The sequence below is a fragment of the Cherax quadricarinatus genome, chromosome 16, assembly GCF_038502225.1.
Source record: "Cherax quadricarinatus isolate ZL_2023a chromosome 16, ASM3850222v1, whole genome shotgun sequence".
Lineage (NCBI taxonomy): Eukaryota > Metazoa > Arthropoda > Malacostraca > Decapoda > Parastacidae > Cherax > Cherax quadricarinatus.
Window position 1 is genome coordinate 45139579 of NC_091307.1, and position 14286 is coordinate 45153864.

General features: G+C 41.4%; 1 protein-coding gene across 2 annotated transcripts in view; it reads left to right on the forward strand.

Annotated features, from left to right (window-relative positions):
- The window catches only part of LOC128688835 (transient receptor potential channel pyrexia-like), a 69707-nt gene extending 60982 nt beyond the window's left edge, over nt 1-8725 (forward strand). For both annotated transcript variants that reach the window (XM_053776824.2, XM_070085564.1), the window contains 2 exons: nt 241-399; nt 3859-8725. In XM_053776824.2, coding sequence (XP_053632799.2) covers nt 241-399; nt 3859-6384 — 2685 coding nt within the window. In that variant the 3' untranslated portion in view covers nt 6385-8725. The remainder of the gene's footprint in view (nt 1-240; nt 400-3858) is intronic.
- The last annotated feature ends 5561 nt before the right edge of the window (nt 8726-14286 follow it).

Below are 14286 nucleotides of genomic sequence, written 5' to 3' on the forward strand. Positions count from 1 at the left end.
CTCAAAACTCCAGACCGTCACGGCTAGCTGGCCCAGAGGCTAACGAGACGGTTTGGAGTTTTGAGACTCTCTGATTGTGGGTTCTAACCCAGCCTGTGGTGTTGTTTGGAATCGTGTCATTAAGATTTCATGAGTTAATACTGTTATATTAAAAGATTTTATATAGAGATTATAAATAAGTGACAGTGAGACTGGCAGTGAGATGAGACTGACAGTAATTGGAGTGTTTCTTCTTGACAGGCTATCAAGATGGGTGACATGGGAGTCCTACAGGATATCCTACAGAAAGATCCCAAGGTTGTCAACAGTGCCAGGTATGGTGGCTCCCTCCCTCTCCATGCCTCTTGTGGCACCAAGGACATCTGGGTCTTAAAAGAGCTACTCAACCATGATGCTAAGGTGAGCATTTTGCTACTGTAGTAATATATGGAATAATACACAAATAACCCGCACATAGAAGAGAGGAGCTTACGGGGACGTTTCAGTCTGACTTGGACCAGTGTGACTTTGTAAATGGTCCAAGTCGGACCGAAACGTCGCCGTAAGCTCCTCTCTTCTATGTGCGGGTTATTTGTGTATCGTTCCAGTCACGGTATTGTGCCTTTTTTTGTTATTTATATATGGAATATTATCATCATGGTCCTAACCTTAAGTTGTAATATAGTCTTCTGTTACTTGATGAAATATTCCTTCAGTCCCTATGTTATAACACAGTCTTCTGTTAAAGAAACATTTATACAATCCTTGTTAAGTTATAATATAATCTACAGTTCCTAGCAATGGGAAAGTGTAATTACCTTAACGTTTCACTTCTTTAGTTCCTATCTCTAGTTATAAAAGCTTCTGTCACTTAACGAACCATTTCTTCAGTCTCTGTCTCTAGTAAAAACAGCTTCTGTCACTTAACAAACCATTTCTTCAGTCCCTGCCTCAAGGTTCGTCACTTTTCCCCCTGATTAAAATAAATATAATAAGTCCTGGTGGGTTTCTTTGGGCTAATGGCTGGTGTTCATACATGTATTTGTATTGCATACAGGTGCTCCTTGACTTACAGTGGGGTTATATTATGACAAATCCATCATAAGTCAAAAACATTGTAGGTCGAAAATATCGCAAGTTGAAAATATCGTTAAGTTAAATAAGAATATGATGTGATAAATAAATAAATAACTACTATCACTGAATAGGTAAATAAGCAAACAATTACTGTAGCTAACTAAATGCCAGTACTGAAAAGTAAATGGATGAATACAGCAGGCATGTGTGAACTTGTTAGGAGTGAAAATAGACGAAAGTTTTTTTGGGACTTGATGAGCTGTTGGAGTGTGAGCAAGGAATAGTTTATGAAGTGATTCAGGGAAACCAGTTGTGCAGACTTGAATCCTGGAGGTGGAAAGTACAATGGCTGCACTTTAAAGGAAGGGTTTGGGATATTTGCTGTTTGGAATGACATCTCAACTGTCATGCCTGAGCACCTCTGCTAAGATAGTGATTATATGTGAATGATGGTGAAGTGTTTCTTTTTTTTGGGTCACCCTGCCTCAGTGGGAGACTTACCCAGCATGAAGGTGGTAAGTCATTACCACCATTCTGGGTAATTATCTTGTTTTATCTTTGAAGTAATTGCTTTTGCACCCTCATAAAGTTGAAATATTGTAAATCAAACCATCATAAGTCAAGGAGCACCTGTAAATGTACATTTTTTTTTTTTTTTTTTTTGAACACGCTGGCCGTCTCCCACTGAGGCAGGGTGACCCCCCAAAAAAAAGAAACACTTCACCATCACTCAACACTTTCACCATCATTCACATATATAATCACTGTCCTTGCAGAGGTGCTCAGGCATGACAGTTTAGATGTCACTCCAAGCAGCAAATATCCCAAACCCTTCCTTTAAAGTGCAGGCATCGTACTTCCCACCTCCAGGACTCAAGTCCGGCCATCTGGTTTCCCTGGATCCCTTCACAAACTTTTACCTTGCTCACACTCCAAAAGCTCAAGTCCCAAAAAGCTTTTGTCTACATTCACTCATAAGAAGCTCACACAAGCCTGCTGTATGTCCAAGCCCCTTGAACACTAAAACCTTCCTTCATCCTTTTCTAGGACAACCCCTACCCTTCTTTCCCTCCACTGCACATTTATACACCCTCCAAGTCATCCTATTTTGCTTCATCCTCTCAAAATGACCAAACCACCTCAACAATCCCTCTTCAGCCATCTGAATAATACTTTTAGTAACTCCACACCTCCTAATTTTCCATACTGTGAATTCTCTGCATAATATTCATACCACACATTGCCTTTAGGCACGACATCTCTACTGCCTCCAGCTTCCTCCTTGCTGCAGCATTTACAACCCATGCTTCACACCCATATATGAGTGTTGGTACCACTATATTCTCATACATTCCTTACTTTGCCTTCATGGATAATGTTCTTTGTCTCCACAGATAGCTCAGTGCATCAACCACCCTTTTTTCTTTGTCAGTTCTGTGGTTAACCTCGCCCTTTATAAACTCATGTGCTGACAAATCTACTTCCATATATCTGAACACATTCAATTCTCCTATACTCCCTCCCTGCAATGTGATATCCAATTTTTCTTTACCTAACTCACTTGATACCCTCATCACTTTATTTTTATATATGTTCACTTTCAACTTTCTTTACACGCCCTCCCAAACTTGTCCACTAACCTTTGCAACTTCTCTTTAATATCTCCCAAAAACACAGTATCATCAGCAAAAATTAACTGTGTCAACTCTCATTTTGTATTTGATTCCCCATAATTTAATCCCACCCTTCTCCCCAACACCCTAGCATTTACTTCTTTTACAACTCCATCTAGAAGTATGTGTGTTAAACAACCATGATGACATTACACATCCTTGTCTAAAACCTAGTTTTACTCAAAAGTAATCTCCTCTCCTACACACCCTAACCTGAGCCTCACTATCCATATAAAAACTCTTTACAGCATTTAGCAACTTACTATTTATTCCATACACTTGGAACATCTGCCACATTGCTTCCCTATCCACCCTATCATATGCCTTTTCTGAATCCATAAATGCAATGAAAGCTTCTCTATCTTTATCTAAATATGCTTCAGTGTTGTGGGTGGCCTTACTGTTATGTACAAGGCCAATATTGTCAAGGTACCACACTTGGATCCACTTCGAGGACAGCGTGAAACAAGCTTTTATGCCACAAGACGGGCAGAAAGCAGCAACTTCACTCTGGCTGTACCCTTCTCCAGAACATCACTCCATCTGAGATCATATATACCCAGGATGACTCGAGTATGGAACACATTTGTACAGCATAATAATGTCAACGAGATAAAGTCAGTTGATCAAATGAAAATGCTGGCCCACAGATGGCTCCAACTTCATCCTGTTCCCTACTTGTATGTCTCATAACAATAAAAATGCTTTCAAATGAGCTGATGTAGGTAACAGCTCTTAGCTTGCCAATAAAGTTAGGAATCCTTAACCTGTAAAAAGCTTGCCAATAAAACTAGGGATCCTTAACCTTGTCAAACCCTGTGTAAAAAAAAAAAAAAAAACACTTGGTCTACACATCCCTTATCCATTGTAAAGCCTCCTTGTTCATCTGCAATCCTGCTCTCTGTCTTGTCTCTAATTCTTTAATAATTACCCTACCATACACTTTACCTGGTACACTCAGTATATTTTTTACATTCTCTTTTGTCCCCCTTCCCTCTATATAAAGGAACCATACATGCTCTCCATCAGTCCCTAGGTACCTTGCCCTCTTTTATACATTATTAAACAAAAGTACCATATTATATTATATTAACATTATTATAGCATATATGTGTTGTTTGATTGTCAGGTGGGTGAGGTGAATGGTCTGGGTCAGACGGCATTACACCTGGCTGTGAGTGTAGGCTGGCATGAGGGTGTAGCTCAGCTGCTGCAGCAGGGTGCTTCACCTGATATGATGAGCAAGCCTCCGCCCACCATCAAAGGAGTACGTGTGGAGACTCCTCTACACAGTGCAGCACGGCGTGGCGACCTCACTTCCACTGTGCTGTTGTTGCAGCACGATCCAGACCTCATGCTGAGAGACAGTGACAATTGTTCCGTCCTTCACTTGGCTGCCCAGTCTCGCAGTCTTCAAGTCATCCATTACCTTCTCCAAGACAAGAGGAGTCACAGACTAATGACCGGGTGTGACTATGAGGGCAATAGTGTGCTCCATAAGGCTCTACTGATGGACTGTGATGCAGGCAAGGAGTCCACAGTGCAGGAGATCGTAGAGGAACTCGTCAAGGCCGGCGCTAATGTCAATGCCATGAATAAACGGAGCGAGTCTCCGCTTTTTTTGGCTGCACATCATCGTATGCCAAAAGTAGTAGAGGCACTGGTTTCCCTTGGGGGGGACCCTACACTGGTGACTCAGCGAGGACAGTCAGTATTACACGCTGCCTGCCACCGGGGCTGTACCACCTGTCTTGACACCCTCTTAGCCACCAGCCATGTACAACATCTAGTTACAGCACCAGACAATGAAGGTCGGGAACCTTTCCATTATGCTGTGCACAGCGGATCCATCGATTGTTGTGAGCTGCTCCTCAACCATGGCGACCACTTGACACGAGTAGACAGAGACGGTGTATCACGTTGTTCTCTCATCCTCGAGCATCTCCCTTCTGCGACTCAGCTCCTGAGACGCCTCTTTGACGTCCATGTCCGTCTCTCCAACAATGCAAAACACGATGCAGACTTCAGAGTCACCTTTGACTATTCCGTCTTGTCCTCAGAGAAGGAAGGCATCCAGAGTTCCCTCGTGTCAGAGCTCACAAACTCGCGTCTAGAGCCTCTTCTCAAGCACCCACTTTTGGAGAGTTTTCTCTTTATTAAGTGGCGTAAAATCAAACCTTTCTTTTACTGTAGTGTCTTAATTTATTTTTTATTTCTCCTTATGCATACTAGTTTTATAATAATAACATATGGCGGTAACTCGTGGAAGTGGCAGGAGCACACCGATAGCCTTGCCATATTTTTCATTCTACACATTACAATGTTTTTGCTGATTCTTATCCCCGATATGATCATCATGTTTGCTAACTTTAAAAAATACATAAGACAGTGGGAGACACTGACCAAGACCATTGCTCTGGGGAGCTCTGCCGTTGTTGTCTTTTCTCACATCATTCCTCTCGATGGTATTATAGAAGTGTCAGACAATCTCCGAACAAATGATATGGCAAATGACACCATGAACCAGTCAAGCACATACGGAAGCTTCTTACAAAATGTGACATACAGTGTATTCTTCGTGGAAAAATACACTGACAGCCACATCGAGAATCCAGTTGTGCGGCGCTCTGCCGCTATTTCTGCGTTCTTTTGTTGGGTTGAGTTCATGATGTTACTGGGTCGCTTTCCATCTCTCGGCACCTACGTCCTCATGTTCTCCCGTGTGGCCCAGTCCATCACTAAGTTTATTGCAGCTTTCTTCAGCCTTATCATAGGCTTTGCTATAAGCTTCATGGTTTTATTTCATAAGAAAGAGGCTTTTATAAGCTTCCCTCACAGCCTGGTGAAGACTCTCATGATGATGATTGGTGAGATTGATTACAGCAACTTGATGGAGGATCTTGAGATGCCAATCATAACCTGCCTCTTCTTGGTCTTGTTCTTGTTCCTGGTGTGTGTGCTGATGGCCAACCTCCTGATTGGTCTGGCTGTAAATGATATTCCGGACCTTCAGCGCCAGGGCAAGATCAAGAGGTTATCAAAGCAAGCCTCTTACTTGGTATCTTATGAGAAGCTGATGCTTGTAGCCCGTGCCTTACGCTGCTTCCCCCATCAGCTGCGCATAATGATGAGCAGCCGCTGCAGAATCCCTCAGGTTGTTCATGTTCTGCCAAACAGACACCGCGGATCTTCCCGCAAGAATGTAGAACAGTATGTTCCCTCAGAGACACTCCAGGAAGCAATCCTTCTCGGTAACCGTGAAGTTACAAATGACGACATGAACAACACTGAAGAGAATGATCTGCTGGTACAGTTTAAATCATTCAAGTTAAAATACACTCATGATTGTGAGACTTTGAATCATAGGTTAGCACAGCTGCCAGACAGTACTGCTACAGAGAAAATTCTCAAAGAGCGCCTCGATCAAATTGTGCAAATAGTGCAAAACCAGTTAATGCAACTCTCTTTGCAGATTCAGCAACATAACCAGAACTGCAATACCCAGCAGTTAATAACAGTACCACTGCAACATTTAAGAGAGCCATCACTGCAGACACAGCAGTACTGCACAGGTGTTGTGAGTGGGATGCAACACAGTGGTGATTGTCAGAGAGGCAGTACAAGTTCACTTCAACAGCCTCTTGGTACAGAGTAAATACCTCAACACTTCGTTCACTCTAAGACAGAATCCCAGCAGTCTCTTCTTGCAATCCTACCTCAACTTGTTCATACACAGTCAGTCTTTTCAAGTGTCCAAAGCCAGTCTGTGTCTCGGGTGTCTGTTCAACAATAGTGTATACATGTAAATAGTTCATTACCACTGTAATTTGTTCAGCTATCAAAACTTAGCAGTTCAGCTACCAAAACTTGACAGGCACATAATGGGTCCAGTCCCTGCACCCATTATGTGCCTCTGTAATGTTGAGGTACAGTTCTAGGACCCATTTGCCTCTGTAATCTTTTGACTAACACCCACAGGATGGGTATGGGGTGCATAACAAAGATATCTAACTAGAAGACTCAAGAACAGTGTCTCAGCAGTTTGTTCAAATACAGTCAATACCTCAATAGTATACTGACAACAGTTGGTGTCTTAAAAGACTATTCTCATCCAGTGGCCCACCTGAAGCTTGACCTGTTATGGGGTCACCTTCGCAACCAGCAACAGCTAGCCTACATTTTAATTTTTACCTATTATTTTGTAATGAATTACACTATATTATTATTATTTTCTAAAATCCCCTTCTCGTGCAGCAGACCCAATATTTTTAAGCAATGTGGACTAAAGTGGCTTCTGGGCCCCTCCTGGATTAGGAGCCATGAAGCTTAAGATTCATTAGTTTCATAGTAGAGCCTCCCCTGTCCTCATCCAGTCAGTGCAGTGTGTTTCACCAGATTAACAACACAAGAACCCTGTCTAAGCAGCTGCTGAGACAGTATTCCAAGAGTGCAGCTAACATAATTCACTGCATCAGCAGCCCAATGTTGGTTAATGGGATTTAAACCCCACTGACTACACAAGGGCCATCCAGGTTGCACATAACCTTTCCACAGTCAGACAAGAATACTACTTTTAATAGGGATTAAAGTAAACTTTTAATAGGGATTAAATTAAACTTTTAATAGGGATTAAATTAAACTTATTTTTCACACACTGGCCATCTCTCACTGAAGCAGTGTGACCCAAAAAGAATAAACCCATTTTTCTTCTTTTTGCACTTAGTAATTTATACAGGCGAAGGTGTTACTAGCCCTTTGCTTCCAGCATTTAGTAATTTATACAGGAGAAGGTGTTACTAGCACCTTGCTCCCAGCATTTAGTAATTTATACAGGAGGTGTTACTAGCACCTTGCTCCCAGCATTTAGTAATTTATACAGGAGAAGGTGTTACTAGCACCTTGCTCCCAGCATTTAGTAATTTATACAGGAGAAGGTGTTACTAGCACCTTGCTCCCAGCATTTAGTAATTTATACAGGAGAAGGTGTTACTAGCACCTTGCTCCCAGCATTTAGTAATTTATACAGGAGAAGGTGTTACTAGCACCTTGCTCCCAGCATTTTAGTCACCTCCTGCAGCACAATTGACTTAGAGGAAGGCTCCTCCACTTCCTCATAGAAAATTAAATTATACTCTCAGCATATATATATTGACATAAATATACCTGAGTAAATATTGTGTGTCCAGTAGCCCAGGAGAAAGTAGCACATACAGGCAGCTACAGCAACACCTTAAGACATCTGCTGACCTGATTCACCTAGCAGTAAATAGGTACCTGGAAGATACTTGGTTCTACAAGTCACATCCTGGAGGAGTTGCTAAGAACCCCAGAGGAAGCCACACTGCCTGACTTTCTTGGGTTATCCTGGGTTAGTAAGCCACACTGCCTGGCTTTCTTGGGCTATCCTGGGTTAGTAAGCCACACTGCCTGGTGTTCTTGGGTTATCCTGGGTTAGTAAGCCACACTGCCTGGTGCTCTTGGGTTATCCTGCATTTATTAGCCTCTAAAAATCTAAACAGATTCAATGGAACTGATAAAACAACTCATATTAAATAACCAATGTAATACAATAATTATTATTATGATTACTATTATTGATGTTTTATTTTTATTTTAAATTTATTATTGTATTCAAAGCTGTATAGCCCTTGTGGCTTAGCGCTTCTTTTTTGATTATAATAATTATATTGTATTCAAAATAATGTGGTAAACCCAAAGGGGCCAAGCCAGTGCCCAAAGAATGGGAGGCAGTGGGTTATGACCCATGATAGGGAAGTACAGCTCCAGTTCTTGGATCAAGAGCCCTCCACCAGCATTAATTATTATAATCAAGGGGAAGTGCTAAACCCCACCAGCATCAAGGTATCCCCCCCTTGAAGAGATACATATAAATAGAAGCATCTTAATTTGTATAATTTAACTAGGCTTACTAGTTACAATATAAACTATTTATATTTTTTTAATGTTTAATTTAAAATAAAATTTATACAATTGTGTACATGTTTTTTTCTTATATCCTTGGCATTAACAAATGTTACTATTTTTATTGTAAAAAAAAATAAAATAAACTTTGAATTTTAATTATGAACATGCATGTTCTCTCTCAGAGAGGAAAAGTGACCCCAAAAAAGAAGAAATGAGTCCATGAAGTTTTTCTTCTTTTTTACATTTAGCACATCGATTAGTGCGAATTTCAATTTAGTGCAAAATTAACTAATGCTAAGTTTCCCCTGAGCTTTTCAAATCGTGTGCAAAAATTACACGATTCAAATAGTATGAATTCGAATAATGCAACTTTACAGGAATCATTTTTCGCACTAATCGAGACGTAGCTTTAATTTATACAGGAGAAGGTATTACTAGCCCCTTGCTCTCAGCATTTTAGTCACCTCTTACAACACTAATGACTTATGGAGGAAGGATTCTTTTACAACTTCCTCATGGAGAATTATTTTATTATTAACACAATGGCCGATTCCCACCAAGGCAGGGTGGCCCGAAAAAGAAAACCTTTCACCATCATTCACACTATCACTGTCTTGCCAGAAGAGTGCTTTACACTACAATTTTTAAACTGCAACATTAACACCCCTCCTTCAGAGTGCAGGCACTGTACTTCCCATCTCCATATAATATACAGTTATATGTATATATACATTCATATGTACTTCATGTGTATATATACATGCATATGTACTTCATGTATATATATATACATTTTTTTTTTTTTTTTTTTTTTTTTCAACAAGTCGGCCGTCTCCCACCGAGGCAGGGTATACAGTGTATATACATGTATATACAGTGGACCCTCGACCAACGATGGCATCGATTAATGATAAATCCGACTAGAGATACATTTTAACGCAAAAATTTTGCTTCGACTAGCGCTAAAAAACTCGACTAACACTATTCGTTCCGTCTGAGACGCGTCCACTTCTGGCCAGTGTTTACAAGCCAGCCAGCCACCGCGGTCGCTTCCAAGCATACAATCGGAACATTTCATATTATCACAGCCTTTTTAGTGATTGCACCTGCAAAATAAGTCACCATGGGCCCCAAGAAAGCTTCTAGTGCCAACCCTACAGCAAAAAGGGTGAGAATTACTATGGATATGAAGAAATGATCATTGCTAAGTATGAAAGTGGAGTGCGTGTCTCCGAGCTGGCCAGGTTGTACACAAAACCCCAATCAACCATCGCTACTATTGTGGCCAAGAAAATGGCAATCAAGGAAGCTGTTCTTGCCAAAGGTGCAACTATGTTTTCGAAACTGAGATCGCAAGTGATAGAAGATGTTGAGAGACTGTTATTGGTGTGGTTAAACGAAAAACAGATAGCAGGAGATAGCATCTCTCAAGCGATCATATGTGAAAAGGCTAGGAAGTTGCATGAGGATTTAATTAGAAAAATGCCAGCAACTAGTGACGATGTGAGTGAATTTAAGGCCAGCAAAGGTTGGTTTGAGAGATTTAAGAATCGTAGTGGCATACATAGTGTGATAAGGCATGGTGAGGCTGCCAGTTTGGACCAAAAATCAGCTGAAAAATATGTGCAGGAATTCAAGGAGTACATAGACAGTGAAGAATTGAAACATGAACAAGTGTTTAATTGTGACGCTGACAATGTTGTGAAACACTTTAGGAATGTCATAAAGGAACGGGAGGTACAGGCCTCTATGGACAGATATGTTGTGCGACAGAGGTCCAGTGACTCTCAAGCTGGTCCTAGTTGCATTAAAAGAAGAAGGGAAGTAACCCTGAAAAAGGACTTACAAACTCAAGTCCTAATGGAAGGGGATTCCCCTTCTAAACACTAACACCATCCACACTCCCCTCCTCCCATCCCATCAATCATCACCAGATCTTCAATAAAGGTAAGTGTCATGTAACTGTGCATGTCTTCTTCAGTTTGTGTGTATTAAAATTAATATTTCATGTGGTAAAAAAAAATTTTTTCAATACTTTTGGGTGTCTTGCACGGATTAATTTGATTTCCATTATTTCTTATGGGGAAAATTAACTCGACTAACAATAATTTCGATTAACGATGAGCTCTCAGGAATGGATTAATATCGCTGGTCGAGGGTCCACTGTATATACATACTTCATGTATATATATACACTACATGCATATATACTTCAGGTATATATATTACAGAGAGCTCATCGTAAATCGAAATTATCGTTAGTCGAGTTAATTTTCCCCATAAGAAATAATGGAAATCAAATTAATCCATGCAAGACACCCAAAAGTATTGAAATATTTTTTTTTTTACCATATGAAATATTAATTTTAACACACAAACTGAAGAAGACATGTACAATTACATGACACTTACCTTTATTAAAGATCTGGGGATGATTGATGGGATGGGAGGAGGGGAGAGTGTGGATGGTGTTAGTGTTTAGAATGGGAATCCCCTTCCATTAGGACTTGAGGTGTCAAGTCCTTTTCCGGGGTTACTTACCTTCTTCTTTTAATGCCACTAGGACCAGCTTGAGAGTCACTGGACCTCTGTCGCACAACATATCTGTCCATAGAGGCCTGTACCTCCCGTTCCTTTATGACATTCCTAAAGTGTTTCACAACATTGTCAGTGTCACAATTAAACACTTGTTCAGGTTTCAATTCTTCACTGTCTATGTACTCCTTAAATTCCTGCACATATTTTTCAGCTGATTTTTGGTCCGAACTGGCAGCCTCACCATGCCTTATCACACTATGTATGCCACTACGATTCTTAAATCTCTCAAGCCAACCTTTGCTGGCCTTAAACTCACTCACTTCACCACTAGTTGCAGGCATTTTTCTAATTAAATCCTCATGCAACTTCCTAGCCTTTTCACATATGATCGCTTGAGAGATGCTATCTCCTGCTATCTGTTTTTCGTTTATCCACACCAATAACAGTCTCTCAACATCTTATATCACTTGCGATCTCAGTTTCGAAAACATAGCTGCACCTTTGGCAAGAACAGCTTCCTTGATTGCCGTTTTCTTGGCCACAATAGTAGCGATGGTTGATTGGGGTTTTGTGTACAACCTGACCAGCTCGGAGACACGCACTCCACTTTCATACTTAACAATAATCTCTTTCTTCATATCCATAGTAATTCTCACCCTTTTTGCTGTAGGGTTGGCACTAGAAGCTTTCTTGGGGCCCATGGTGACTTATTTTGCAGGTGCAATCACTAAAAATGCTGTGATAATATGAAATGTTCCAATTGTATGTTTGGATGGGACCGTGGTGGCTGGCTGGCTTGTAAACACTGGCCACAAGTGGACGCGTCTCGAACGGAATGAATCGTGTTGGTCGAGTTTTTTAGCGCTAGTCGAGGCAAAATTTTTGCGTTAAAATGTATCGCTAGTCTGATTTAACGTTAAGACAATGCCATCGTTGGTCGAGGGTCCACTGTACATGTATATATACTATATGTACCTTTATATACCTTTGATGAGTTTTGAGAATCTCACTACTCTCGTCTGGTGCTTGCCTGGTCAACCAGGCTGTGCTGCTGGAAGCCCACTGCCCCACATATCTATTACAGCCTGGTTGATCTGACATCTGGTGAAGACACTTATCCAGTTTCCTCTTGAAGGCTTCTACACTTTTTCCAGCCATGTTTCTGATATCTTCTGGTAGGATGTTGAATAGTCTGGAGCAACGAATGTTGACAGTCTTCCCTTATTGTCCCACCACACCCCTGTTCCTCACCAGGTTTATTTTGCACTTTCTCCCATATCTCTCACTCCGGTAAGCTGTTATGGCAGTGTGCAGATTTGGGACCAGGCCCTCGAGTACTTTCCAGGTACGTATATATTATGCATTTCTCTCTCCTCTGCTTCAGTGAGTATACAGCCTCTCCTCACTTAATGACAGAGTTCCATTCCTAAGACCATATCAATAAATGAATTTGTTGCTAAGCAAGGAGCATACTGTTCTGGTAGTGGATTTGTGCCAACCATCCATGATATTGTTTTAATGTCACCTTTGCACCATTTATACCCTTTTTAACCCTTAAACTGTCCAAACGTAGATCTATGTTCACTCGCGTAGCACTCCAAACGTAGATCTACATTTTTTATAAATAAGAAAGCATGTAAAATCGAACATAGATCTACGTTCGGAGCGCTACATGAGTAAATTTAGATCTACTTTTGGACAGTTTAAGGATTAATATATTTTTAACCCCTAAATGGTCCAAACGTATATATGCGCTCATACGCATAGCACCCCAAACGTACATACAGTGGACCCCCGCATAACGACCACCTCCAAATGTGACCAATTATGTAAGTGTATTTATGTAAGTGCGTTTGTACGTGTATGTTTGGGGCTCTGAAATGGACTAATCTACTTCACAATATTCCTTATGGGAACAAATTCGGTCAGTACTGGCACCTGAACATACTTCTGGAGTGAAAAAATATCGTTAACCGGGGGTCCACTGTATGTGTTTTAATTTTCCTGCCTTCAAATTTGGCATGATTGGCCTGAGATGCCTGGTCAGCATAGAATGGGTCTTAACACTCAGTGTGTGCAGTATTAAAAAAGTCTGGGACCACTTTGTACTTTGTGGGAGCGCCAGTTAAATTGAGCCCCAGCTAGAGCAAATAGTGTGCCAAACACCAAGGATTCACTGATGTAATGTCATATTAACACTCCTCTTTTAAGAGGAAAGTGATGTTAACCCCAAGTTTAGGGTCTGTCGATCTCTGTCTATGTCTATCTCTGTCTATCCATCTCTGTCTCATGTCTATCTGTGTCTGTCTCTTTGTCTATCTGTCTTTATGTCTCACAGGTACACATAAATACAAGTATACATAGTATAAATTACCTAGGATAACCAAAAAAATCCAGACAAAGTGCTATACTCTGCTTGAAGATGTGAGTAAACGTGATGACGCAGTCTTGTGGCTCTCTCTGAGACAGAGAGCTAGACAGATAGACAGGGAGCTAGACTGACAGACAAATAGACAGACAAGACATGTTTGTGCACCAGCGAAAACAAAGCGAGGGCGATGCTCATTAAATGTCACCTCTAATCTTTTCTTATCAGCTGCACCCTCCTCCATCCTCGTGTATGCTCATCAAAGGTCAGCTATTATCAGATGTTATCTCATCTTGTCATGTCACTGTCAGGGGTGGACTTTGTTTTTCATGCTTCAAGGGAACTTATTATTACCTATTATTATTATTATGTATTCTTCTTCTCCTCCTCCTCCTCCTCCTTCTCCTCCTCCTCCTCCTCTCCTCCTCCTCCTCCTCCTCTCCTCCTCCTCCTCCTCTCCTCCTCCTCCTCCTCTCCTCCTCCTCCTCTCCTCCTCCTCCTCTCCTCCTCCTCCTCCTCCTCCTCTCCTCCTCCTCCTTCTCCTCCTCCTCCTTCTCCTCTTCCTCCTCTCCTCCTCCTATCCTCCTCCTCCTCTACTCCTCCTCCTACTCCTCCTCCTCCTTCTCCTCCTCCTCCTCCTTCTCCTCCTCCTCCTTCTCCTCCTCCTCCTTCTCCTCCTCCTTCTCCTCCTCCTCCTTCTCCTCCTCCTCCTTCTCCTCCTCCTCC